This window comes from Molossus molossus, unplaced genomic scaffold (assembly GCF_014108415.1).
Source record: "Molossus molossus isolate mMolMol1 unplaced genomic scaffold, mMolMol1.p scaffold_m16_p_19, whole genome shotgun sequence".
NCBI classification, from domain to species: Eukaryota; Metazoa; Chordata; class Mammalia; order Chiroptera; family Molossidae; genus Molossus; species Molossus molossus.
Window position 1 is genome coordinate 19,152,937 of NW_023425354.1, and position 26,164 is coordinate 19,179,100.

Consider the following 26,164-nt stretch of genomic DNA (forward strand, 5'->3'; position numbering starts at 1 on the left):
TCCCTGGGACAGCAGAAGGCAGCCATATCTAGGACTCTAGCAATCTGTTCATACTGTTTGCCCCACCCTGGTGATTCCCTGAGGCCCTGCTCCACCCACCTTTCTCGGGCCCACCCAAGCTGTTTCCAAAGGCTTTACCATAGGATTGGCCTGTCTTGGATTCTGCTTCGGAGTTTCCTAAAATCTCTCAAACAAGCAGCAACTGGTCAGCGAGCTCCATGCCTCTCTTTAAGTGGCCCCAGGCCTGGCACTAGAAGCAGCCGGCCTTGGTTCACAACTTGGCTTTTCCTGGGCACCTCCAAGCCCAGCACAAGAAGCACTGGTTATAAGGATGCTCAAGGAACTTAGTGAGAACATCAACAACATAAAAAAGGACCAGTCAGAAATGAAGGATGCATTAACTGAAATAAAGAATAACTTACAAAGAATCAGTAATAGAGTATATAAATCCAAAAAGCAAACCATTGAATTGGAATATAAGGAAGCAAAAAAACTCCCAATCAGAACAGCAAAAAGAAAAAAGAATCCAAAAAAATGAGGACAGTGTAAGGAGCCTCTGGGACAACTTCAAGTGTATCACCATTTGCATCCTGGGGAGAAGGAGAAGAGAGAAAGCCAGAAGGAGAAGAGAAAAAGCAAGAAATTGAAAACCTATTTGAAAAAATAATGACAGAAAACTTCCCTAACTTGATGAAAGAAACAGACATACAAGTCCAAGAAGCACAGAGAGTCCCAAACAAGATGAACCCAAAGAGATCCACATCAAAATGCAAAAGGTTAAAGACAAACAGAAAATCTTAAAAGCAGCAAGAGAAAAGCAGTTAGTTACCTACAAAGGAGCTAAAAGACTATTAGCCAATTTCTCAAAAGAAACTTTGCAGGCCAGAAAGGAGTGGCAAGAGATATTTAAAGTGATGAAAAGCAACAACCTACAACCAAGATTACTCTATCCTGCAAAGCTATCATTTAGAATTGATGGACATAGAAAGTTTCTCAGACAAGAAAAAACTAACGGAGTTCATCACCACCAAATCAGTATTATATGACATGTTGAAGGGTCTTCTTGAAGGAGAAGAACACAATTATGAACAATAAAATGGCAATAAATTTATATCAATCAACAATTGAACCTACAAACAAAATGAGCAAGCAGAACAGAAACAGACTCATAGATACAGAGAACTTGTTGTTGCTTGCCAGGTGGGAAGGGGATGGGGGAATGGGTGGCGAAGATGAAGGAATTAAGAAGTACAAATTGGTTGTTAGACTGATGAACCTCAAAGGGGGAAGGGGAAGGGGTGGGCAGGAAGAGATAAACCAAAGAATTTTTATGCATAACCAATGGACATAAACAATAGGGTAGGGAAGGCAGGAGGGGGGCAGGATTGGGAAGGAGGGGGTCAGTGGGGGAATACAAGGGGGACATCTGTAATACATTTAACAATAAAGATAAGTTTTGTAAATAAAACTTGAAACAAAAAAAAATCTGCACTGAAAAGGTTTTAAGTATCATTCTAATCTAGAACATTAGCTAGTTGAATCAGCTAAATAGTAAAAATCTATATTTTCCTGGCTATATAAATAATTTATGCAACATTTTACTAATACTTTTTATTAATAGGATCTGGGGTACCATAGGTCTCTGAGACTCTGTTTATTCATTCTTTTTTTTAGGAAATGCCGAATAGAAACCACCATTTACATCTACTATAATAGCTAATATTTTTATTTTTTTAATCCTCACCCAAGAGTATTCCTCCATTTATTTTTAGATAATCAATCTAAAAATCAGGAAAGGAAGGAGGGGGAGAGAGAGAGAGAAACATCGATGCGAGAGAGACACATCAATTTGTTGCCTCCTGCATGTACCTGACTGGGGCAGGGATTGAACCTGCAACCCAAGCACACACCTGCCACTGGGACCCAAGACACTTCAGTCTGACGCTCTAACCGCTGAGCCAAACTGACCAGAGCTAGCTAATATATTTTAAATTGGCAATACTAAATGTTGAAAGCATGTGGGGAGAGAGAAACTTTCATATCCTGCAGGTAGGCATGAAAATTGATACTACTACTTTGGAAATCTGTTGGGCAGTAGGTGCTAAAGCTGAACATACACATATCAGTGGCTCCACCAGTTCCAACAGAAATGATACCCATTGTTTGCCGGTAGGTTTTTAGAAGAATATTTAGAGAAGCATTGTTCCCTTTTAGGTGGTTTTTGTGCCCCCCTTTTTTTTAATGTAAGAAAAACAAATGTTATTTATAACAAAGGATATGAAAAAGAAGAGACTGGGAAGGTAGTTTGGGACTAAACTGTAGGACCTTGCATGTCATGCTAATGCATACAGGCATAGTAATACAATCAAGAACTCAAGTAGACAAGTGTGACGTTTATTTATTTTTTTAGGGATACAGACAAAAACATCAATGTGAGAGAGAAACATTGATTGGCTGCCTCCTGCACACCCCATACCGAGGATTGAGCCCGCAGCCTGGGCATGTGCCCTTACTGGGAGTCGAACTGGGACTTCTCAGTCCATTGGATGACACTGAGCCACCCCAGCCCAGTCAGTGTGACATTTTAGCAGGATTAATCTGGCTTGGCTCAGGAAGGGATGTCACTGATCCATTTGCTTTGTTATGAAGTGTATTATATTTTTTCCATGTTAGCTTCTGGAGCAGTTATCTGCTTAAATAATTTTCAGTAGCTTTATTCTTTGTAGCCAAAAGCAAGACGCAACACAAATTCTTTCCCAATAGAATAAAGAAATTATACATTCTTATCCTGAGATGCTACATAGCAATATAGATGGATCTCCTAAATATAATGTTGATCAAAGAAGCAGAATATAAGAGTACATATTTAATTCAGGATGGAGGTTACCTTTGGGGAGGAAGGTTAGTGAGCAATTTCAGGAGGCGTGGGGAGCAGTTCTTCAGTGCTAGTACTTTGTGAGCATTCATTAGGCTATATTCTTAGATCTGAAACAGACAAATGCATGCGCGCACACACACCCCCCACAATGATGGCAGTATTAGCTCTGAGAGAGGGAAACTGAAACAAATGCTAAAGTGTTTGATGCCTGTGGATGAATACCATATGAGTAGAAAGGATGGCAACATGGGAGAGAGTGAGGGAGTAGTCAAAGGGCATAAATCACAAAGGAAAGGAGTTTGTTTGTTTTTTTAATATGTTTTTATTGATTTTTTAGAAAGAGAGGAAGGAAGAGAGAGAAACATCAATCGGCTGCCTCCTGCACGCCGCCTACTGGGGATCGAGCCTGCAACCCAGGCATGTGCCCAGACCAGGAATCAAACTGGGACTTAGTTCATGGAATGATGCTCAATCCATTGAGTCACACTGGCTGAGCAGGAAAGGAATTTTTGCTCATTGGTGAGAAGAATGGTCTGGAAAAGCAGTGAGAAACAGGAGAGTGCTAATGCTCCTTTCTTTACTATGGGTTCATTTAACATGGGCAAATTCTTTTTTTTTTAAATCCTCACCTGAGGATATTTTTCCATTTATCTTCAGATAGAGAGGGAGGGAGGGAGGAAGGGGGAGAGAGAGAGAGAGAGAGAGAGAGTGTTGTGAGAGAGACACATTGATTGGTTGCCTCCGGCATCACCCTGACCAGGGCTGGGGACCGAACCGCAACTGAGGTACGTGCCCTTGACTGGAATTGAACCCACAACTCTTTGGTCCGCAAGGCAAAGCTCCAACTGCTGAGCCAGACTGGTCAGAGCACAAGTTCCATTTTTAAAGAAGAACTAGAAATCAGGACATTAGGTACTGTATAGTTGGCTACTGAGCTTATTTACTTACTACTCAAAATCACCTGAATAAGTTCTTCGGAAAAAAGTCCTGGATCCCATTCCAATATTCCCATTCAGGTACATATGGAGTGGGGCTGTGAATCTGTAATTTTAAAAACTCCAACTGACTGTTATGCAGCCTGATTTGGGAACTCCCTAGTAAAGGAAAAGAGTTAAGAAACAGTTTCAAGGTAGAGGGGGTATAGTTTTCTGCTATTTTTAATAGGAGTTCCAGTGGGTACTGAGGCTTGGAGGAAAAATTGGCAATGGAATGATAATCCTTAGAAGAGGAAGAAGTAGGAGAAGGTGAAGTTCTGAGGATGTGAATATAGATGAAAACAAGTAAATAACTGACTTGAAGCTTCTGAATAATTGAACTTTCTCCTGAGTTGTTTACTGTCACATCTCTGAAACATTCATAAATGGTCAGAATTTGATTATGTCATTTTAAGTCTACTTTAAGACTTTGCTTCAGGTAACATTTTAAATGTGTTTCTTTAGAATTTTTTTTTTTTTAACTTATCTTTATTGTTGAATGTATTACAGATGTTCCCCCCTTCTTTAGAAAGTATTTAAATAGCCCTGGCCTGTTTGGCTCAGCGGTTAGAGCGTCAGCCTGCAGTCTAGAGAGTCCCGGGTTCAGTTCCCGCTAAGGGCACGTATCTCGGTTGCAGTTTGTCCCCAGCCCTGGTTGGGTTGTGCGGGTGGCAGCCACTCGACATGTACCTTTCACATTGATGTTTCTCTCTCTCTCTCTCTCTCTCTCTCTCTCTCTCTCTCTCTCTCTCTTCCTCTCTCTCCCTCCCACTCTATCCAAACAAAAAATGAAAGGAAAAAAAATGTCCTTGGGTGAGGATTAAAAAAAAGTATTTAAATAGCTTTAGTAAAAGGTTGGTTTTAATGAACATTTTCATATATACTGTATGCTAGGCATTGCACTAGGCACTAGAGAAAAGTCAGGTGGTTTTCTTGGCTGAAAGCTTAGTTCAAAATAGGTGATATAAATATGACATTTGCTCACAGATGTCTATACTGTGCATCAGTCATTAACAAGTTCAGTCTAAAAACTTCAAGTTGTGCTCCAGTACTTAATCAAGCTAGAAAAAAAAGCCTACCAATCTGTCATGAATCTGTATAGTTTGCTATCCAAAGACCTGGAGAAAATTCCTATTTTGGTGCCTAGTTCCTTGGTATCTGTTATACCATGGGAATTTGTCTTTCAAAACCACTGGATTATGAGATGTGTTATTTCTAATTATCATTCCACTAATTGTATATACTATATACATTGTCACTTTTTTATTTCTAGGGCTCATGATGAGTTTGAGGGTTGCTCCTGAATTCTGGATAGTAATGAGGCCAGTGCTCAGTCACTGTGCTTGTGTACACCTCTGGTTTCTTTGTGCTTCTCCTCATGAAAACCAATTTCTAAGAGATAGGTCCATAGACAAGTATTCAAACATTAACCAATTTACTTTTTTCTTTTAAGTATACTTAAATTTGTGCAAATATAGCATGCATTTTCTGTAACTTTTTTTTTTTTTTTTTTTTGCAGGCAGCAACCATGGATATGTTGGTGCCAGTAGCAGAATGTCAAGAAGAACACACTTATGTTCTGCTGCTACAAATAGTTTATTAGACATTGATCCTTTCATTTTAATACATTTGTTGGACCTTAAGGACCGAAGCAGTATGGAAAATTTGTGGGGCTTACAGCCTCACCCACCTGCTTCACTGTTGCAGCCCACAGGTAAAATACTAACAGTGATTTCCCTTTTTTTTTTTTTGTGGTTCCCCAAAAGAACTCTTGAATTTTAATCCATGTATTTAATCTAAGTGTTGGAACATAGTGTTTTTCTGTAGAAAATTGATTTTTCATTGTAACTCATAAAATGATATTTATATTAATCAAATTTTTTATTCAAAGGTGTTTAATGCAAAAAATAATGTTAAAATGCTTATAATAAAGTTTTTAAAATATGATTTGCCTTTTAAATTGTATGTAATTGACAGTTTGATCCGTACAAAGTAGTTTACTTCTTTGTGAATGGACTTACAGTTTTGTGTACCTTATGAATACCATAACTTCCACAAGGAACACTATCTAAATTGAATATAGAAAAAGATGGCTTACTCATACTTTGATGTTCAGTAGCCTTAAAACCTATACCAGTTATCAGCAGTGTTTTAAGTGCAAAGGTGTTTTTTGTAAGAGAAATTACATTTGTGTTTTACTGTAATACAATGTATATACATACATGTTAAAAGTATAGTCATAGTTGGACTTTGTGAAACTCTCCGGCATAATTTTGAATAGCTAAGATTTACCTTTAAATGACACGTTTTAAAAGCCATTTTTGTTGGAAAGCTTTCTTAAACAATAGTATTATATAAATTAAATCAATGATGTAGAACAGTGATTTTGATGCTTTAAAACAGTGGAACTTATGGGGGGGGCAGTGGGAGGAGGGTGTCAATGGGGAAAAAGTAGAAACACCTGTAGCAAAAATAAATTAACAATAAATACATATTTATTTATTTATTTATAAAAATAAAACAGTGGAACTCATTTTTTAAACAGTTTAAGGTAGATCCTCAGTGTAGAAAACAGAATTAGGGGGATGGACTCTCAGAGGCTGGATTATTTAGGCCCTTTCCTTTCTCAGGTATACTTTCCATAGGCTTACAACCAGGTTATGAAACAAATTGCCTTTTATCTATGATCCATGTACATTTTGTATTATATTTGTACTTTTGTAGCACTTATTACATTGCATATGATTTTACTCTTTTTTCCCCTGAGGCATTTTTATTATATAATCTTGGAAAATATGGAAAATTATAAAGAAGAACATAAAAATCACACATAGTTCTTGCGATCAACAAATACCTTTTTTAAAAAAATACTTTTCATGTTGGCAAAGGTTGTGCCTAAATTATAACCAGTGTTGTTTGCAAAGAACTAGTGAAATAGACAAGTTCTGGTTTGTAGGTAGGTTTGTATATTGTTTTAGCCTTTTTGAAAGAAAATTTTATAGTAGGTTCAAAATATCCTTTAATCATGTAACTTTACTTTTAGGAGTATATTCCAAAGAGAAAATCAGAGTTTGAAACTATCCAATAAATATAGGGTGGGGCAAAAGTAGGTTCACATTTATTTGTATGGGAAATAATACAATAGTTCCTCTACTTATTAACTATGTTACCTTGAGTAATATGTTGTGCAACCTTTACGTGTCTTACTTTCCTCATTTATAAAATGAAGATAATAGGGGTTTGATTGATATGAGAGGATTTAAATGACTTAATATTTTAGACATATTTGACACTCAGCTCTTTTTTCTTTTTTTAATCCTCACTTGAGGATATTTTTCCATTGATTTTCAGAGGGAGGGAGGGAGGGAGAGAAACATCAGTGTGAGAGAGACACACTGACTGGTTGCCTCCCACACAACCCCAACCAGGGCCAGAGATCGAATTGCAACTGAGGTATGTGCCCATGACCAGAATCAACCTGCAACTCTTTGGTCCGAGGGCCAATTTTCTAACCACTGAGCCAAACCAGCCAGGGCTCAGTAAGCTCCTCATAAATGTTTGTTAAATAAATAAATCCAATAAATCCTTCTATCATGATAGAAAATCTTTCCCAGAAGTTACCAACCCCCACTCCCAGCTCCGACTTTTGGCTGGAACTGAGTCCACTATCAAAGACAGATGAACTTAGACCAGTCCTGGATCCATATCCACTGGAGCCAAAGAAGGAACCTAACCTCTCTGAGTATACTGCTGCTCACCTGACACCTGAATGCAGTCTGGGTCCTTTTTAGCAAAAGAGAAGTGGGGAAGTGGTTGTTGCAGTCATTTCTGCTAATAAAGGCTTTGTTCTTTGTCTGGTTAGGGTGCCTGTTGGTACCCTATTTGGGGGTATGTGTATGTGTATGTGCATGTTTTTTTGGCTTGGTTTCTTTTTTATTTGAATCAGTTACAATGTTCTTTGATTTCCAAAATTATCTAGCTCCTTTTTTCTTCCTGCAGTAGAAAGTATATTTTTCTTGCTCATGCCTCTTATTTTAACATTTGGGTAGGGGGAGAAAAAGTTAAAAACAACATCAGCTGCCCTGGCTGGTTTGGTTCAGCTATTAGAGGGTTGGCCTGAGGACTGAAGGGTCTTGGGTTCGATCCCCCACCCTGGTTGGGGTGGTGTGGGAGGCAAACAATTGATATGTCTCTTTCACATCAATTTTTTTTCTCTCTCTCTCCCCCTCCCTCCCTTCTACTCTATCTAAAAATTAATGAAGCCCTGGCCGGTTTGGTTCAGCGGTTAGAGCATCGGCCTGCGGTCCTGAGAGACCCGGGTTCGGTTCCCGCTAAGGGCGCGTACCTCGGTTGCAGTTTGTCCCCGGCCCTGGTCGGTTGTGCGGGTGGCAGCCACTCGATGTGTTCCTTTTTCATCGATGTTTCTCTCTCTCTCTCTCTCTCTCCCTCCCACTCTGCCTGAACAAAAAATGGAAAAATGTCCTCGGGTGAGGATAAAAAAAATAAAATAAAATAAAAAAATAAAAATTAATGAAAAAATATCCTCAGGTAAGGATTAATAAAAAAATAAAATAAAAACAACTTCAACTACTTTCTCTGGAAAGAAATAAAACATTGTTACTTTAGTAGCTGCACACTCAGTGACAGGAAACTTTCATTATGGTCCATGGCACTTAATAGCTTCATCTGCATTAGTAGTAGTAGTTCAATAAAATCAACTTTTTGAATTTAGTTAGAATATATATATATGTTTTTATATCAGATTTGACTAGTTATTTGGCTATGTTTTAAATTATGAACATAATCTCAGTGTAGAAAATTTTAGAAAAGTAAGAAATCCAAAGAAGAAACACAGGCAGTAGGACAGCTTTTTAAACTTTTAGATTTAATATGTAGATTTGAGTGTTTATAATGTGACCCAGATTCTAATTTTGAAGGTATGAATAGTTAAAATACTTGTGATTATCTTTATTTTCATTAATGGCATTTAATACATACTTTTATTGTTGATAGCACCTAAAGCAGTGTAGCTTATTTACACATCAAATTTGCATATTTCACAGTGCAAAATGGTTTTATGAATGTTAACTTCTATATTAACATGAGTTGTCACTCTCTCTCAAGCATCGTCGTATTCTCGAAAAGATAAAGATCAAAGGAAGCAGCAGGCAATGTGGCGAGTTCCTTCTGACTTAAAGATGCTAAAAAGACTCAAAACTCAAATGGCTGAAGTTCGGTGTATGAAAACTGATGTAAAGAATACAGTTTCAGAAATAAAAAGCAGCAGTGCTGCTTCTGGAGACATGCAGACACGCCTTTTTTCTGCTGACCAGGTAGCTCTGGCTGCATGTGGAACTGAAAACTCTGGCAGATTACAGGATTTGGGAATGGAGCTCTTGGCAAAGTCATCAGTTGCCAGTTGTTACATACAAAACTGTAAGTGAAAAAGATCCTACTAGTGTCTTTTTTCCACGTGTAATTTGGAAAGCTAGAGGACAGGTTATTTTCATAATAATAATTCTTTAAAATCTCTGTTACAATGAATTAAGACTTATCTCCCATCTAAAACAGACTCTGTATTTTCAACTATATAATAGAGCTAACATTTGTTAATTGCTTATTTTGTGTTAGGTAGTAAATAACACAAAATTCTTAACCTTACGGATCTTGCATTTATATATTTACATGGTGGGGACTGGAAATTAAAATGTGTAGACAAGTAAAGATAATTGCAGTTGGTAAAAAGTAAAAAGTGCTGTGAAGAAAACAATAGAAAAATGGGATGGAAAGAGCAGGTGAGGAGTGTGCTCCTTTAGTTAGGGTAGCCAGAGAAGATCTGAGGACACAATATTTGAACTGAGACTAAAGATTGAGAAGGTGGCAGCCATTCAAAGATCTATGGGAACTGTTCAGGATAAACAACAGAAGATGCAGAGTCACTGATACAGGATTTGAAAGCTTGAAGGAAGGCCAGTATGGCTGAATATGGTGGACACAGCAGGGTGGAGAATAATTGGAGATAAGCAGAGAGGTAGGCAAGATCTAGCTCAGGTAGGATTTTTTATAAGCCTTCAATAAAAAGTTTTGTGTTTTCTGATTTTAGGAGGAAGTCCATAAAGAATATAAATCAGGGTATTTATTATCTGACTTACCTTTTATAAAGATAACTTTGCTTGTGTGGAGAAGGGTGTGAAAATGTTGAGTATGGGAATTGTGAGACAGTTGCTGGTGGAAATGGGGTCCTTATAGTCTCGGGGGTAGGGATCATTTTTAGGGGCGCACATGGGAGCATGAGGTCTGGTGGTGAGATTTATTTGGGTGGAAATAGAAGGCTGACCCCCCAGGTTCTTAGTGCCTCATCTCTGTCCATGGAAAAAGTCCAGCCTTATCTTCATTATGCCTAGTACAAAGGTCAGGGTCCAGAAGTTCTGTGCCATGCTGAGGCTTAGTCTAGTTTAGTACGTGTCTACCCTCATCCAACTACCTTTGTTTCTGTTTCTGGTTGTGCTCCGCTTCACACTTGCTGCTAGTACCCTGGCAAGAGAGAGAGAGACAGACAGACAGAAGCTTGGGTTATATTATCTCAGGATTGGGAAGGACCAGATGGTTTTTCAAAGTAACCGATCAGTTCTGCTGGTTCTTTCCCCTAACCAATCCATTTCCTAGATTTTCTGGGACTCTATGTCCCTTACCCAATCTGATCCTTTTCCCAGGCCAGATACTTCCCCTTATGGTCACCATTTTAGTTCCTACTGCACATGACAGAGTGGAAGCATCTCCCCTTGTGCCATCCTGACTGCTGCACATATGCTTACCTCACCCTGCACTGTCTTGACTTCTAGTGAGCATGCACCTGGCAGAGGAATTTCCCATTCGTTGTTTATTCCTTTCCCCATAGTCTGGGTGAATGGACTGATTATACCCTGAGGATATTGGAAAGCTGGTTCTTGCTCCCTACACAGGTGTTAAGCCCCTTGGCTGGCAATGCTACAGTCCCCTGGGGAATATGTGAAGCAGGCCCAATATTGGATTCAGCTTTCCAGTTTATTAGGCATAATAATGTCTGATTCCCTTTGCTCCCTTCCTTTAGTAATATCTAGCCACCTGTGCTAACAAGACCAGTAAATAGCCTATAACAATAGCTTGTGTGAAATATGATGGTTTATTCTGGAGTTATTACAGTGGATAGATGGACTTGCTCATAGTCTAGCAACCTTTCTTGACTGAGTTTCCCATCTTTCTTAATCTCCCAAGGATGGTATAAAACTAATACTCTTTTAGATATATAAGAGAACTTACCTCCCTTACACACAATGGATATTTTAGACCAGGAGGGCTCAATTCTTTCCCACAGACATAGTAAGAAAGGTTGGATAGTGTTTTTGGGAACGAAAAAAACTAAGAATGATGTTTTCATTTTTGGCCAAGGAAATTTAGTTACTGGTGGTGTCATTGAGATGTAAATCAAATATGAAAGAAGATGTGGAGATTCTGAGGAGGTAGGGACAGGACGTTAGGAATTTTTTTTTAAGCATGCTACGTTTGAGAGGTATGCTAGATATCCTAGTAAAATGTGTTATAGGCAGGTGAAGGATACATAAGTCTGAAGCTTATGAAGTCAAAAGGCTGGATATAAAAAGCTGAGAGTCACCCTGGCTGGTTTGGCTTAGCGGTTAGAGCGTCAGCCCGCAAACCAAAGAGTCTCGGGTTTGATTCCAGTCAAGAGCATGTACCTTGGTTGCAGTTCGGTCCCTGGCCATGGTTGGGGTCACGCGAGAGGCAACCAGTCAATATGTTTCTCTCACATCGATGTTTCTCTCCCACTCTATCTCTCCCTTCCACTCTGTCTTAAAATAAGTGGAAAAATATCCTCAGGTGAGGATTTAAAAAGCTGAGAGTCAACAGTATAAGATGTTATTTAAATCCAGGGACTGGCCCAGCCTGTATGGCTCAGTGGATTGAGTGTCATCCTAGGGACTGAAAGGTCCTGGTACAATTCCCGGTCAGGGCACATACCCAGGTTGCGTGCTCGAATGCCAGTAGGGGGTGTGCAGGAGGCAAGCGATCAATGTTTCTCTCCAACATCACTGTTTCTATCTATCCTTCCTCTTTCTCTAAAAAAAAATCAATAAAAACTTAAAAAAAAAAACTAGGGACTGAAGAAGATAAAATGTGGAGGGAGTTTAAATGGAGAAGAGAAAGCTTCACTTTGGGGCATTTTAGCATTCAAAGGCCTGGTAATGAAGGGGAGCCCAGCAAAGGAAATTGAAAGCAGCAAACATTAATGTACTAGAAGGGATAATATCTTAAATATGTTTAAAAAATGCATCTCAAAAAGAAGTAGAGTGGTTATACCATTGAGAGGTGTCAAGATGAAGGGTGACTGACTCTTTCAAGAACCATTTTTATGGAGGAGTGTAGCAGAAGAACGAAGGGAGTGAGAAACGAGCATGACTGCACAGCTTCTTTAAGAAGTTTCACAATGACCTGGCTGGGTCGCTCAGCGGTTAGAGCGTTGGCCTACGGTCCAGAGAGACTCAGGTTCGGTTCCCGCTAAGGGCACATACCTCAGTTGCAGTTTGTTCCCAGCCCTGGTTGGGGTCATGTGGGTTACAGCCAGTCACTGTGTCTCTCTCAAGTCGATGTCTCTCTCTCTCCTGCTCTATCTGAAGATAAATGCAAAAATGTCCTCGAGTAAGGATTAAAAAAATAAAAGGTTTCACAATGAATTGGGTGGTGCGTGGAGCGGGTATGGAGTGACGAAAGAGTTTATCATCTGTGTGTTTTAATTTTCTTAAGCATATATGGTACCCCCTTTCATTGTGGTACAACATGTGTAAGATAAAATTTACCATTTTAACTATTTTATGGGTACAATTCAGTGGCATTTAAGTACATTCACACCATTGTGCAACCATTGCAGCTGTCCATCTTCGTAACTTTTTATCATCCCAAAATGAAATTCTATATCCATTAAACAGTAACCTGCTCGTTCCTCCTTTCCTCTAACCCCTAGTAACCACTATTTTATTTTGTGTTTCTATGTACTTGACTATTCTACATTTCTTGTGTAAGTGGAATCATACAATATTTGTCTTTTTGTATCTGGCTTATTTCACTTAGCCAAATGTCCTGAAAGTTCATTTAGGTTGTAGCATGTGTCAGAATTCCCTTCCTTTTTATGGCTGAATAATATTTATGTGTGCGTGAGCATCTTAACACTTTTTGTTTATCCATTCATCCTTTGATGGACTCTTGGGTTGGCACTTAGTTTTTGGCTATTGTGAACAATGCAGCTGTCAACATTGGTGTTCATCTATCTCTTGAAGACCTTGCTTTCATTTAAAATACACACACACACACACACACACACACACCCCAGAAGTGGAATGGCTAGCTATGTGGTAATTCAATTTTTAATTATTTGAGGAACCATCATAATGTTTTCCATAGGGGTTGGTCCATTTTACATTTTCACCAATAGTGCACAAAGGTTCCAATTTCTCCACATCTTCCTGAACACTTATTTTTTTTATAATAGTCATATTAAATGGGAGTGAGGTGGTATGTCATTGTGGTTTCAATGTACATTTTCATAATGATTAGTGATGTTGAGCATCTTTTTATATGTTTATCAGCCATCTGTCTGTATCTTCTTTGGAGAAATATCTATTATAATCCTTTGCCCATTTTTGAATTGGGTTTTTTTGTTTGTTTGTTTTTGAGTTTTAAGAGTTCTCTGTATATTCTGGATCAGCATATGATTTGCAAATACTCCTAGTCTGTGAGTTGCCTTTTCACTCTGTCATTAATGTCCTTTGACAAAAAGTTTTTAATTTTAGTGAAGTCTAAATCTGTTTTTTTCTTTGTTGCCTGTACTTTTAGTGTCACATTCCAAGAAAACATTGTTAAACCCAATATTACGAAGCTTTCCCTCTATGTTTTCTTCTAAGACTTTTTATTTTTTATTATTTTTTATTTTTTTATCCTCACCCGAGGACATTTTTCGTTTTTTGTTCAGATAGAGTGGGAGGGAGAGAGAGGAAGAGAGAGAGAGAGAGAGAGAAACATCGACATGAAAGGGACACATCGAGTGGTTGCCACCTGCACGACCAACCAGGGCTGGAGACAAACTGCAACCGAGGTACATGCCCTTAGCAGGAACCAAACCCGGGTCTCTCTGGACCGCAGGCCGACGCTCTAACCACTGAGCAAAACCAGCCAGGGTGTTTTCTTCGAAGACTTATATCATTTTAACTCTTACATATATAAATGTCTTGGATCCGCTTTCAGTTAACTTTTGTATATGAAATCAGATAAGGGTCCGACTTCATTCCATTGTGTATGGATATCCAGTTTCCCAGCACCATTTGTTGAAAAGAATTTTCCTTTGAATGGTCTCGATACCCTTGTTAAAAATTATTTGACCATATATGCAAGGGTTTATTTCTGAACTTTGTGTGTGTGTGTTTATCAAAATGAGATATATATTTTGTTGTTGTTCATCCTCACCCAAGGATATTATTCCATTGATTTTTACCTAAAATGGGAGGGAGGGAGGGAGGGAGGGAGAGAGAAACATCAATGTGAGAGAGAGACATTGATGGGTTGCCTCCCGCAAGACTTCAACAGGGGCTGAGGAATCTAGCCTGCAACCCAGGTATGTGCCCTTGACCAGGAATAAACCCACAACCCTTCTGTCCAAGGGCTGACACTCTAACCACTGAGCCAAACTGGCCAGGGCTAAAATGAGATACATTAATGCTTGATGCTGGTGGCAATATAATCCAGGAGAGATGAACAGGCAAGGGATTAATTTCCAAATACATAAAATTCTCTGAAAATAAGCATGAGAATTCAGTATAAAAAATGAATAAGGTTTATGATTAAGCTATTAACATAAGAAGAAACACAAATGGACAATAAGCATATGAAAAGATATTCAACCTCATCTAGTTATCAAGGAAATGACAATTTAAAATCAATAGAAATAATGCTTTTTCAGATAGACATTTTGCAAAATGCTTTTGTTACATATTTTGGTGAATAACTCCCCTGATTGTCACTTGTTTTTGTTTTTTGCTGAACACAAAAATTTTTTTTTTAATTTTTTTTTTTTATTGATTTTAGAGAGAGAGGATGTGAGAGGGAGAGAGAGAGAGAGAGAGAGAGAGAGAGAGAGAGAGAGAGAGAGAAACATCGATGAGAGAGAACATCAATTGGCTGCCTCTTGCATGCCCTCCACTGGGGATTTGGCCCACAACCTAGGCATGTGTCCTGACTGGGAATCGAACTGGCAACCTCTTGGCATGGGTCATTGCTCAACCACTGAGCCACACCAGCCTGACTAAACAGAAATTCTTAATAGATTTATTAATAGTTTTATGGAATTTTGTTTTTATTTGGAAGGCCTTTTAAACTCCAAGTGTATTTTTAAAAATCCTTATTTTCTTCTGTTAGTGTTTTCTTTTTAAATTTTTTACATTTAGGTCATTCCACAAATAATTTTTTCATGATGGTGTGTGAGGTAAGTCAGTTGTTCCCCCATCCCCTAAGAAACATGTTTTTGGAAGAATCCACTATGTACAACAATATGAAATGCATCTTTTATTATAGACCAAGTTCCCATATTTACATGGTTCTTTTTTAAAATTCATTTATAGAGGTTGCACCAGATAAAATTGCCAATATTCTACTATTTTTGACCACCCTGTTGTCTGTGTCCATTGTCAATGCATATTTGCATATAAGTACTTTGGTTAATCTTTTCCTATCATCTTTCCCCCCTTCCCTCTGAGATTCATCAGTCAGTTCCATGTTCCTGGTTCTGATTTATTCATCAGTGTATCTTGTTCATTAGATTCCACATGTACATGAGATCATGTGATATTTATCTTTCTCTGACTGGCTTACTTTGCTTAGCATAATGCTCTCCAGGTTTCTCTATGCTGTCTCAAAGGATAATAGATCCTTCTTTACAGCTGCATAGTATTCCATTCTATAAATGTACCACAGCTTTTTTTATTCACTCATCTACTGATGGGCACTTGGGCTGTTTCCAGATCTTAGCTATTATAAATAACGCTGCTATGAACATAGGGGTACATAGATTCTTTCTGGCTGGTGTTTTGGGATTCTTAGAATATATTCCTAGAAGTGGGATTATTGGATCAAATGGCAATTCATTTTTAATTTTTTGAGGAAACCACTCTGTTTTCCATAGTGGCTGCACCAGTCCACATTTTCACAGTGGCGTACTGGGATTCCTTTTCTCCCATGTCCTCACCAGCACTTGTTATTTGTTGATTTATTGATGATAGCCATCATTCGGGCAGGTGGGAGGTGATACCTAATTGTCCTTTTAATTTGCATCTCCCTGATGATTCATGACATTGAGTATTTTTTCATGTCTCTTGGCCACTTGTATGTCCTCTTTGGAGAACTATCTATTCAAGCCATACATTTTTGCTACTTACTGATTTAGCTGCAAACATCATGAAGCATTGTAATTGTGGTTCATTTCTAATTCAGCATTGATTTTCCTTTTCAATCCAGTAATATTTTTACCATTTCCAAGTGTTTACTGGTTATATTTTTGTTGTTAGTACTTAGTTTAATTGTATGGAGATTGGAGTTTATGTCTGGAATGATTTTTCTTTTGAAGTTTACTGGGGTTTTTTTGTTTGTTGGTTTGGTTTTTTACTTTATAAGTTAAGACTGCTCCACAAGCAGCAAAGTAGGAATACTTTGGGAATAAAACCCCCAATAAACCAGTTGGGACCAAAGCATCCTCTGTTTTGTTTTGTTTTCTATTTTTGACACAGTAGATAGAATACCTTTCATGCGTGTTAAGATTAAACCTCTCTCTGACTGCCTAGGTTGTGAGTCTTGTGCTATTTTATCATATTCAGAAATGTTTTTAAATGTCTTTGCAGCCACAAATAAGAAGAATAGTTCACCCAAGCCAGCTCGGCCCAGTGTAGCAGGTAGTCTGTCACTTCGAAGAGCAGTAGACTCTGGGGAAAATAACCATTCAAAGGGAGACTGTCAACCTCTGTCTGAAGGTAAATTTGGAGAGTTCAGAATGTAATTTTCATATGTAGATATCTGTTATTCAAAATTGATCTTATGGTGTAGCTTTAGACCTTTCAAGGCACCAAAAATGCTGAAACTTGACTCGTAAGTTTCTTGATCTCACAACAGAATAGACCCATCAGTAAGAAAATGCCTTAATTTTAAATACTTGGCAACAAAAAGATTGCAATTTTTTTTTTTTTTTTTTTTTTTTTTTAGTTTAAAAATGTATGTATGGCAAGATCTTCAAAAGTGGAAACCAAAGAGAGAACTTTCTGTTTTCCTTTTTTCTTTTTTGTAGGTTCCCCAAGAGGTTCTCAGTCTGGGAGCAGGCATAGCTCTCCCCGAGCCTTGACACATGCCAGTATTGGTGATATTCTGCCAAAATCCGAAGATCGACAGTGTCCGGCTTTGGATTCAGATGCTATTGTGGTTGCAGTTATCAATGGCTTGCCTACAGTTGAGAAAAGGAGGAAAATGATCACCTTGGGGTAGATTGAGTTCTTTTGTTTATGAAGTGGAATCATAGCTTCATAATGAACAAAATAAATTTCTACTATGTTAATTTTTTAGCAGAGAGAAAATTCATTTATTATAGTAAAGTATAACTTCTATTAAAGTATCAGAAACCTTACTTTTTTTCTTAATGAGATGAGATAGTACCAGAAATTTAATTTAAATATGTTAGAACTCATTTTCACTAAAGTTAGGATAATAATAGTGTGGCATCTGCCTTGTGAATATGTTTGTGTATGTCAGGTTTTTTTCCCCCCATCTGTGCCACACTTTTCAAAGACATCTTTGCTGAGCTGTATTATATCTACATAGACCTTTTTACACTTACTTTGTATGGAACAGAGCACTCTGGCAATTTTATTTTAACACTGCTTTTATCTCATCTTTTTTCTCTCGTCTTATAAAAGTGTTCTCAATACTCAATAGTTGGAATTTCCAAAAAGGACATATGTGATAGTCAACACCTTTATCCATCTCTTAGGAAACATGAACTCAAATCCCAGCCATGTCAATTGAATTTCCACCTCCTTAAAAGAGAGAGTGGTTGTGGGATGTATTATATGTAAATGTGGTATATAAGCCTTAATAGCCTTCTGCTGATCTATTTTATGGATATTAAATACATTTCTAAATTTAAACAATGGAATAGTTCTACTTTGGAGACTTTGGAAAGAACTTTGGATTAAATTTAGAGAAAGATTCACATCTCTTAAGGGTACTTAATTTCATACAGTTGTTGTTTTCTTTATTGACTTTAGAGAGAGAGAGGAAGGGAGAGGGGAAGAGAGATGGAAACATCGATGAGAGAGAACATCGATTGGCCATCTCCTGCATGTCCCCCACTGGGGATTTGGCCATCAACCTGGGCATGTGCCCTGACCGGAAATCATACCGGTAAACTCTTGGTGCATGGGTCGACGCTAAGCCACACCAGCCGGGCTAATTTCGTACAGTTTTAAGATCTGGACAATTATCAAAACTTTAGCTGGTAGTTTAATTTTTCTGTTTTAACCCAAGTTTAAGCAGTGGAAATGTGTTATAATCATTGGAGATTAACTTGTCCTCTCCATTAGTTAGCTGGATTTTATACATGTTCTTTTCAAATTGAAGCTACAGCGAGCTCTTTTAATATTTTGTCATGGAGATATTTATATCTGCCTTTAGCCATAAAGATTAAATGTATATAAACATAGACTTTTTCTAGACTGTAAAATCCTTTATAAATGTCTGTAGCTCTTAGCTATAACCTTCATTTTACAGTTAATTGTTATCAGCCTGGCTCATGTGGCGGTGTCCAGTCAGTCTTTTTTTTTATTTCCTGATTTAAAATAATGTAAGGGGAAAAAAATTTAAATAGTAAGGGCTTCAAAAATGTAAGTAAAAGAAAGAATATTAAGCCCTGGCCGGTTTGGCTCAGCGGTTAGAGCGTCGGCCTGTGGTCCAGAGATACCCGGGTTCAGTTCTCGCTAAGGGCACGTACCTCGGTTGCAATTTGTCCCCGGCCCTGGTTGGGTTGTGCGGGTGGCAGCCACTCGATGTGTCCCTTTCACGTCGATGTTTCTCTCTCTGTCTCCCTCTCTCCCCCTCCCGCTCTATTTGAACAAAAAAAAAAATGTCCTCGGGTGAGGATAAAAAAAAAAAAAAGAAAGAATATTAAGTGAAAATTTTCCCATTTTTGTCTTCCATCTGCTTAGTTTTCCAACCCCCTGCCCACACACATTCCCGCTGTTCTTAATTTTTTATAGATGATGTATGTGTCATCTCAGTTTTTATGCATATTTAAGCAACTGTGAGTATATAGCTTTTTTAATACAAAAGATGCACCTTGTTGTTGTTTTTTTAATCCTCACCCAAGGCTATTTTTCCATTAATCTTCAGATATAGTGGAGGGTAGGGAGAGACATCGATGTGAGAGAGGCACATCACTTGGTTGCCTTCCGCACAACCAGGGCCAGGGCTCAAGCCACAACCAAGGTACTTGCCCTTGACCGTAATCGAACCCGCAACTCTGGTCCATGGGCCGACACTCTAACTGCTGAGCCAAACTGGCCCAGGGCTCCACCTTGTTTTCTTAATAATATATCTGAAAAGTCTCTCCATATTTGTGAGAACATTATTTAAGATTTCTGCCTTTTAATTGGAAGTTTTAGTATTGATTCACGCATGGTTGAAAGAAATAATACAAAGAGAACCTTTGTTCTTTAACCAGTTTCTCCTAATGATAACATTTTGCAAAACTAATACAATATCACAACCAGGATGTTGATGTTGACACAGTCCACCATTTTATAACCTTCATTGTGAGTCCTCTAGTGAATTTTTATTTATTTATTTTATCCTCACCCGAGGACATTTTTCCACTTTCTGTTCAGATAGAGTGGGAGGGAGAGAGAGAGAAAGAGAAACATCGATGTGAAAGGGACACATTGAGTGGCTGCCACCCACACGACCAACCAGGGCCGAGGACAGACTGCAACCGAGGTACGTGCCCTTAGCGGGAACCGAACCTGGGTCTCTCTGGACCGCAGGCCAACGCTCTAACCGCTGAGCCAAACCAGCCAGGGCTCTAGTGAATTTTTTAAAAATAAACTTGAAATTTAGTACTAGACATCAGTGCCTTATACCCTACTTAGTCTGATGCTCAGTTTCAGAAGAACATATAGATAAAGTTATCAGTGACTAGTTATACAAAAATATCAAGTTGTTTTCTTCTTCTTTGAGGGCTAATGTTAAAGGAGGTCGTCTAGAAGGAATGCAAATGACTGACTTGGAAAATAATTCTGAAACTGGGGAATTGCAGCCTGTACTATCCGAAGGAGCTTCAGCTGTCCCTGAGGAAGGTAAGGAATGATAAATCATAATTAGGCAGGAGGTGGGAATAATGACCTTTTTTGGTGTAGGTGATGGGGATTTGTTGGTTTAATAAAAAAGTTATTGAGACACTATCTGACATCCTTGATCTGAACACAGCATTCATTGTGCCATTGAATTTGATTTACTAGGTCATTAAGCACCGAAGAAGGCAAAATGGATAATTGACTACATAAAAGACATGTCTTACTAGAAGGGACATTTACAGGAGGGGAAAAATCTGCAAGTAGTTCATCTGCTCATTCAGTAAATATATTAAGCCACCTACATGACAGTCATTGAATTTTTACTAGATATATAAAGATGAAATTAGATATGTTCGATCTTATGGGGGAGACAGGCCCCAAAACAACTAATTAGCATATTAAGTGTTAATCCTTCATCTTTTAAGGTCAGTCTTGATTAATGTTTGTAGACTGCTTTGCTGTTGTAGGAGTTTTCTATACTTTCACCGGTTAAGAAACCCTTGATGACCCTGGCCAGTTTTGCTCAGTAGTTAGAGTGTTGACCCGCAGAGTCCTGGGTTCGATTCCCACTAAGGGCATATACCTCAGTTGCAGTTTGTCCCCGGCCCCAGTTGGGGTTGTGCTGGTGGCAACCAATCGATATCTCTCTTTCTTCCGTCCCGCTCTATCTGAAGATACATGCAAAACTATCCTCAGGTGGGGATTAAAAAAAAGAAGAAAGAAACTCTTGATGGTAACTTACTCAGTTCTGCAAGTGCATTTTCAATTACATTTCTAGTATTCTACATGTTCTCTCAGGTTTTTTGTTTTGTTTTTTTAATCCTCACCCGAGGACATTTTTCGATATTTTGTTCAGATAGAGTGGGAGGGAGAGAGAGAGAAACATCGACGTGAAAGGGACACATCAAGTGGTCGCCACCCACATGACCCAACCAGAGCCGGGGACAAACTGCAACCGAGGTACGTGCCCTTAGCAGGAACCGAACCCGAGTCTCTCCAGACTGCAGGCCGACACTTTAACCACTGAGCCAAATCGACCAGGGCTCTTTCAGGTTCTTTATTCTTCATCTAAAAGCATAGAAGACATTTGTAATTTAGAAGGTGTTTCAAACAGGGCTTATGTGTATTGCCCTTGCTGTGTTCTTTTTATGTTATCAGAACAACACGTCAACTTTATTAGAGATATTTTACTTTGAAATTTTTTGATTTTTCAGTGAAACTGCCACCGTCCACCTCTGCAGTAATTTGAATTTCAGTGATTGATGAATTGTAACTCAAAGCACACATGCAGGTGCCAGCACACTGGCTACCCTGTGAGAGGGCATGTGGGTGGTGGCATTTTCAGGTTTTTCAGTGAAAGAACATTAAACATTTTGGTCTTCCCTCTTAGTTGGTGTTCCTGTGGTGGGCAGCATTATTTCAGTAGAAGAGATTAAATAGAAAGGATTTTTAAAGTGAAGTATTGGTTGTTAAAACATTAAGAGAGAAATATTATGATTGTTCTTTATAGAAAGGACCTGTAGGGATTCATTTTCATGTGTTTATATATGGTCATAAAATATACTGTCTTAAATTCTTACAGCATGTGCTGGAATTACAGGCTCCTTTTATTCATACATTATGAAAAATGCTTCTAATTTGCCTGGCATTGCATATGATGCTGGTGCTAAAATAATTTCTGAACCTACTTAAATAGTTCATGGTTTCTCTACCTTGGCATGATTCACATTTTGGGCAGGTGATTTTTTTTTGTTGTAGGAGGCTGCAGGCTTTTAACCACTGGGTTCCAGTAGTACTTCCTTTGAGTTACAGCATCCAGAAATGTTCAGACATTGCCAGATGTCTCCATGGAGGCAATCATCCCCACCTGAGAGCCACTGGTTTCTTTGAATGACTCTCAACCAGGGGTGACCACTTCTTAAAAATTACTTACCAGAATGGATCACAATTACAAATGGGAGCAAGTTGTAGCTCTCAGGTATACTAGATATACAAAATTACATTTATAGTTGTTCATATGGAAAATATATAATATAGGAATAAAATATAAGAATAAACTTTGTGTTTTGTGAACTCACAACTGTAAATCTACTTTTGCCCGCCCTTATATGTGTTGGTGGTGGGAGGGAGGCAATGAGAGCAATTGAAACCACCAGCCAGTTGTCAGAGAGGCTGGTTAATAGCCAATTATAATATAGAATAATGAGTGTTGTGATAGGGTATATAGGAAGCTGAAAGAACAAATATGTAATAATAAAAATAATAGGTAATATTTACCAAGTGGTCATTGTCACTCGGTAACACATTTTGTTTTATGTAAGGAGTGTTGTGATATAAAGCACCTAAAACTCAATAAGAAAAGTTGTTGTAAACATGTAGATCAACAGTGCCACAGAAATACACCTTGCAGTTTGTTGGTTTACCACTGGAATCTCAGGGTAGACGGTGAGAAGGAGACTACGTGATGAGGCTAGAAGAAGGGATCACTCTAGTCAGAAGGAGCTCTAGTGCCTTTTAGAATCTGCTTTGTGAGAGGAGAATGGGGCTTAACTCGCTCACTGCTGTGGGTATTATTCTATCATCAGCAGGAGCCAATTCTCAAAAAACCTTTATTATTCACACTGGTAAACCGTGGTAGAAAGTTGAGTGGATTTCTCTTGTGTCCATACTTAGGAACAACAAGGCTCTTTATTTGTGCAGAATATCTAACAGAAAAATGTCCATGTTGGATCACTGTGGGTTGGTGTCTCTCTTCTTCTCTTCCTCCATTACCCCTTTTTGTCCCCCTCTTTCTTTCTCAAGCTATCTGAAAAGGCTTTAAAATAAGGCAATGTTTGTATTACTAGATGGGAGTTTAGGACTACAGAAGTGGTCTCTCAAAGTTCTTGAGGGTCAGTAAAATGTGACTTTTCTTAGACATGACAGGCATCAGCCATTCTTCCCTTTCTCATTGGGACCATATGGGACAAGCTTGTATTAATTTGTGTAATGGACTGATGCGGAAAGGCTTAACTGCCCCCCCCCCCACTACGCTCCCCCAATTGATACCTTGCATGAAGACTGTAAGTAGACTGGTTTCTTTCTCGGTCTATCTAAACTGGAGACTGTGCTCTGATTAAGTTCCTAAGGAAGTAGCACTGATCCCTTTCAATTAAGATATGGGTATCAAAACACCCATCCCAGAGAAGAGCTGCGGCACACCTGGTACAAACATACTGGCTGCCTATCTACAAAGTGATGCTTCAGCATTGCTGGTTCCTTTTGGAGTATTGATTAAGACCTTTTAACACATTACAAAAAAACCCAGCTGGCTTAAACAATATGAAAGATTTACTCTTGTATTAATAAGAAGTCTCACCTAACTCTTGTAGGGCAGTTTAAGGATTGGAAAATTTAGCCACTCACTGTCATCAAAAACTCATTTTTTCCCCATCTTTTATTCTGCCATTCAGTGAGTTGGCTTAGCTCCCCTCAGGATGGCAAGATGGTTGGTGCAGTTCCCCATTTTTTTTTTTTTTTTTTTTTGTTCAGGTAGAGTGGGAGGGAGAGAGAGGAACAGAGAGAGAGAGAGAAACATCGACGTGAAAGGAACACATCGAGTGGCTGCCACCCGCACGACCGACCAGGGCCAGGGACAAACTGCAACCGAGGTACGTGCCCTTAGCGGGAACCGAACCCGGGTCTCTCAGGACCTCAGGCTGATGCTCTAACCGCTGAGCCAAACCGGCCAGGGCAGTTCCCCATTTTTTATATGGAGTCAGAACAACATTCTGGAAGTAAGGGAGGATTATTTCTATGCGTCTCTCTTTACCAACAAGGAAAACCTTTCTCAGAGAACCTCAACAACTTCTAATTTTAACTTATGTCTCAACCCCTGGCAAAAAAAAAAGGAAACGGCAAAATTTAGACATTTGGTCCCCCTCCATTTTACATGGTGATGTGAAACAATATTAGGGTTCTGTTAGAAAGAAGGTAGGCAGGTGAAGCATTAGTTTTTGGTGTATAAAGTGGTTCGTGTATTTTCCAAGCATCAGAAATTTGAGCACCCTTGAATAAGGGAGTTAAAACTCAAAAGTTAGCTTTGGACAGTACTGAGCATAAAGCGGGTACTCAAAAAATGTGCTAGGTGATTGATATAGAAATACCCTATTTCAAATTTTTCTCTAAGATGCAATTTTTTTTCCACATTAACATCTCTGAGGCATCTTACATTTAATGGTAGTACCATATAATTACTATCAGTGTCAGCCTGTTATGTGAAAATATTTCACACCTGGTGAGAGCGAGAAAGGTCTGATACTCAAATTTCTGAGTAGGTGAAATATCACTAGTTTGCTTTAAGCATTATTTAATGCAGTGGGTAGACACTGCAATATGTGGGGCAAGGCACAACAAATAGTTTGAGACTTGCTTGATAGCATCTAGTCTCAATTTAAAAAAATGAAAGTATTTGAACTTTTGTTGTGTTTGTTCCCTCTCGGTTACTGATGGCAATGGGTTGTACAGGACCTGTTGACCTAGTAGTCCAGCTATTACGCTAGAGGCCAAGAGACCAATTTGTCTTTCTTGTTACATTCACAAAGCTAGGGCTCTTCCACATCTTAGGACTTGATAAAAGACCAGCAGTGTTTTCATGCAGCATTTCTTGCGAAGTGTATGTTTTCCTGAAACCTGAGAAAAATGAGTCAAATAAAAACAATGGAAAAGTTACTTTAATTCTCCAATTAGAGATACTAATCTTAACAGTCAACACAGAAACATTACTGGTTTGAAAGAAGACACTTAATGGCAAGTTGAAAGTAAAAACTGGATATATTGATACCTGAAATCAAAGGTTAAGATCAACAGGAGCACCTTGGAAAGAAGCGATCACAACCAAATCAGTCCTGGTTATAGCTGTTGCCATTTTATAAGTGTGTGTGGCCCTATCTGCTGCTATAAGTATTAATGGGTTTATACTATACTTTATAGGAATCCTATGAGTTGTGTTATAAGAAATAGTTTGGGAAGCAAAATAATTTCTTATATTGGCATTTTTGACCTATGATTTTGTATGTAGTACTCTAAACCTTGCTAAAAGTTCTAAATGTTACATTATTTGGATACTACCCAGTAATGCCCTGGTCAGTGTGGCTCAGTTCGTTGGGTGTCATCCTGTGCATCAATAGGTTGCTGGTTGGATTCCAGATCAGGGCATATCAGGGTAGGGGGCGTGCAGGAGGCAGCCAATTGATGTTTCTCACATCGATATTTTTCTCTGCCCCCTCCCTCTCTCACTTAAGTTTTTTTTTTCCTCTCCCTCTTCCTTCCTCTCTCTCTAAAAACCAGTTTAAAAAAAAATACTACTCAGTAATGTTCACATCATTTCCCAGCATTTGAATAGTGTGTTGGCTACAGTTCTTAGAAATGCTACAAATTAAACAGTTTGTTTTTTTAAGATGTATAATGAATGAAGACTTTGAAAAATGTTGTAATGTTGTAAGTATTTAAAGAATAAGTTAAGATTTGGGGAAATCTGGAGAATTTCAATTCCTTGTTTGTGGTCCCGAAGGTTAGTATCTGTCAGGAATTCAGAAACACTAGTACCAAGAGGTAAAATTTGTGCCTAGAATTTGAGGAACTCAAGTGAGTTTTATTGTTTTCAGAACAGTTCCATGAAGGGCCACAAGGTGGTAGTGCCTCATGGAAGTAGCTGGTTTGGTCTCATTTATTGCTAGAATTACGGGCATTTTTTAATATGTTTATATACAGATACATGTGTGTAAATGTGTATTTGTGTTTATGTAACATGTTTATATGTTTTAGGCCAGAAACTATTAGATCTACATCCAGTCAGAATTAAGAGTTCCTGTTACTTTAGAAAAAAATATTCTCAATGTAATGAA

General features: G+C 38.5%; 1 protein-coding gene across 12 annotated transcripts in view; it reads left to right on the top strand.

Annotated features, from left to right (window-relative positions):
* Positions 1 to 26,164, top strand: part of TRIM37 (tripartite motif containing 37) — a 138,408-nt gene that overhangs the window by 68,825 nt on the left and 43,419 nt on the right. For 10 of the 12 annotated variants that reach the window (XR_004960254.1, XR_004960255.1, XM_036267626.1 and 7 more), the window contains 5 exons: positions 5,372 to 5,566; positions 8,977 to 9,288; positions 16,788 to 16,916; positions 17,228 to 17,417; positions 20,164 to 20,282. Coding sequence is in view for 10 of the 12 variants with exons in the window: in XM_036267626.1 (XP_036123519.1) it covers positions 5,372 to 5,566; positions 8,977 to 9,288; positions 16,788 to 16,916; positions 17,228 to 17,417; positions 20,164 to 20,282 (945 nt within the window). In the remaining 2 variants the exon portion in view is untranslated. Of the gene's footprint in view, positions 1 to 5,371; positions 5,567 to 8,976; positions 9,289 to 16,787; positions 16,917 to 17,227; positions 17,418 to 20,163; positions 20,283 to 20,444; positions 20,561 to 26,164 lie in introns of those variants that run through there. The other 2 variants (XM_036267628.1, XM_036267627.1) reach the window with 2 other exon arrangements.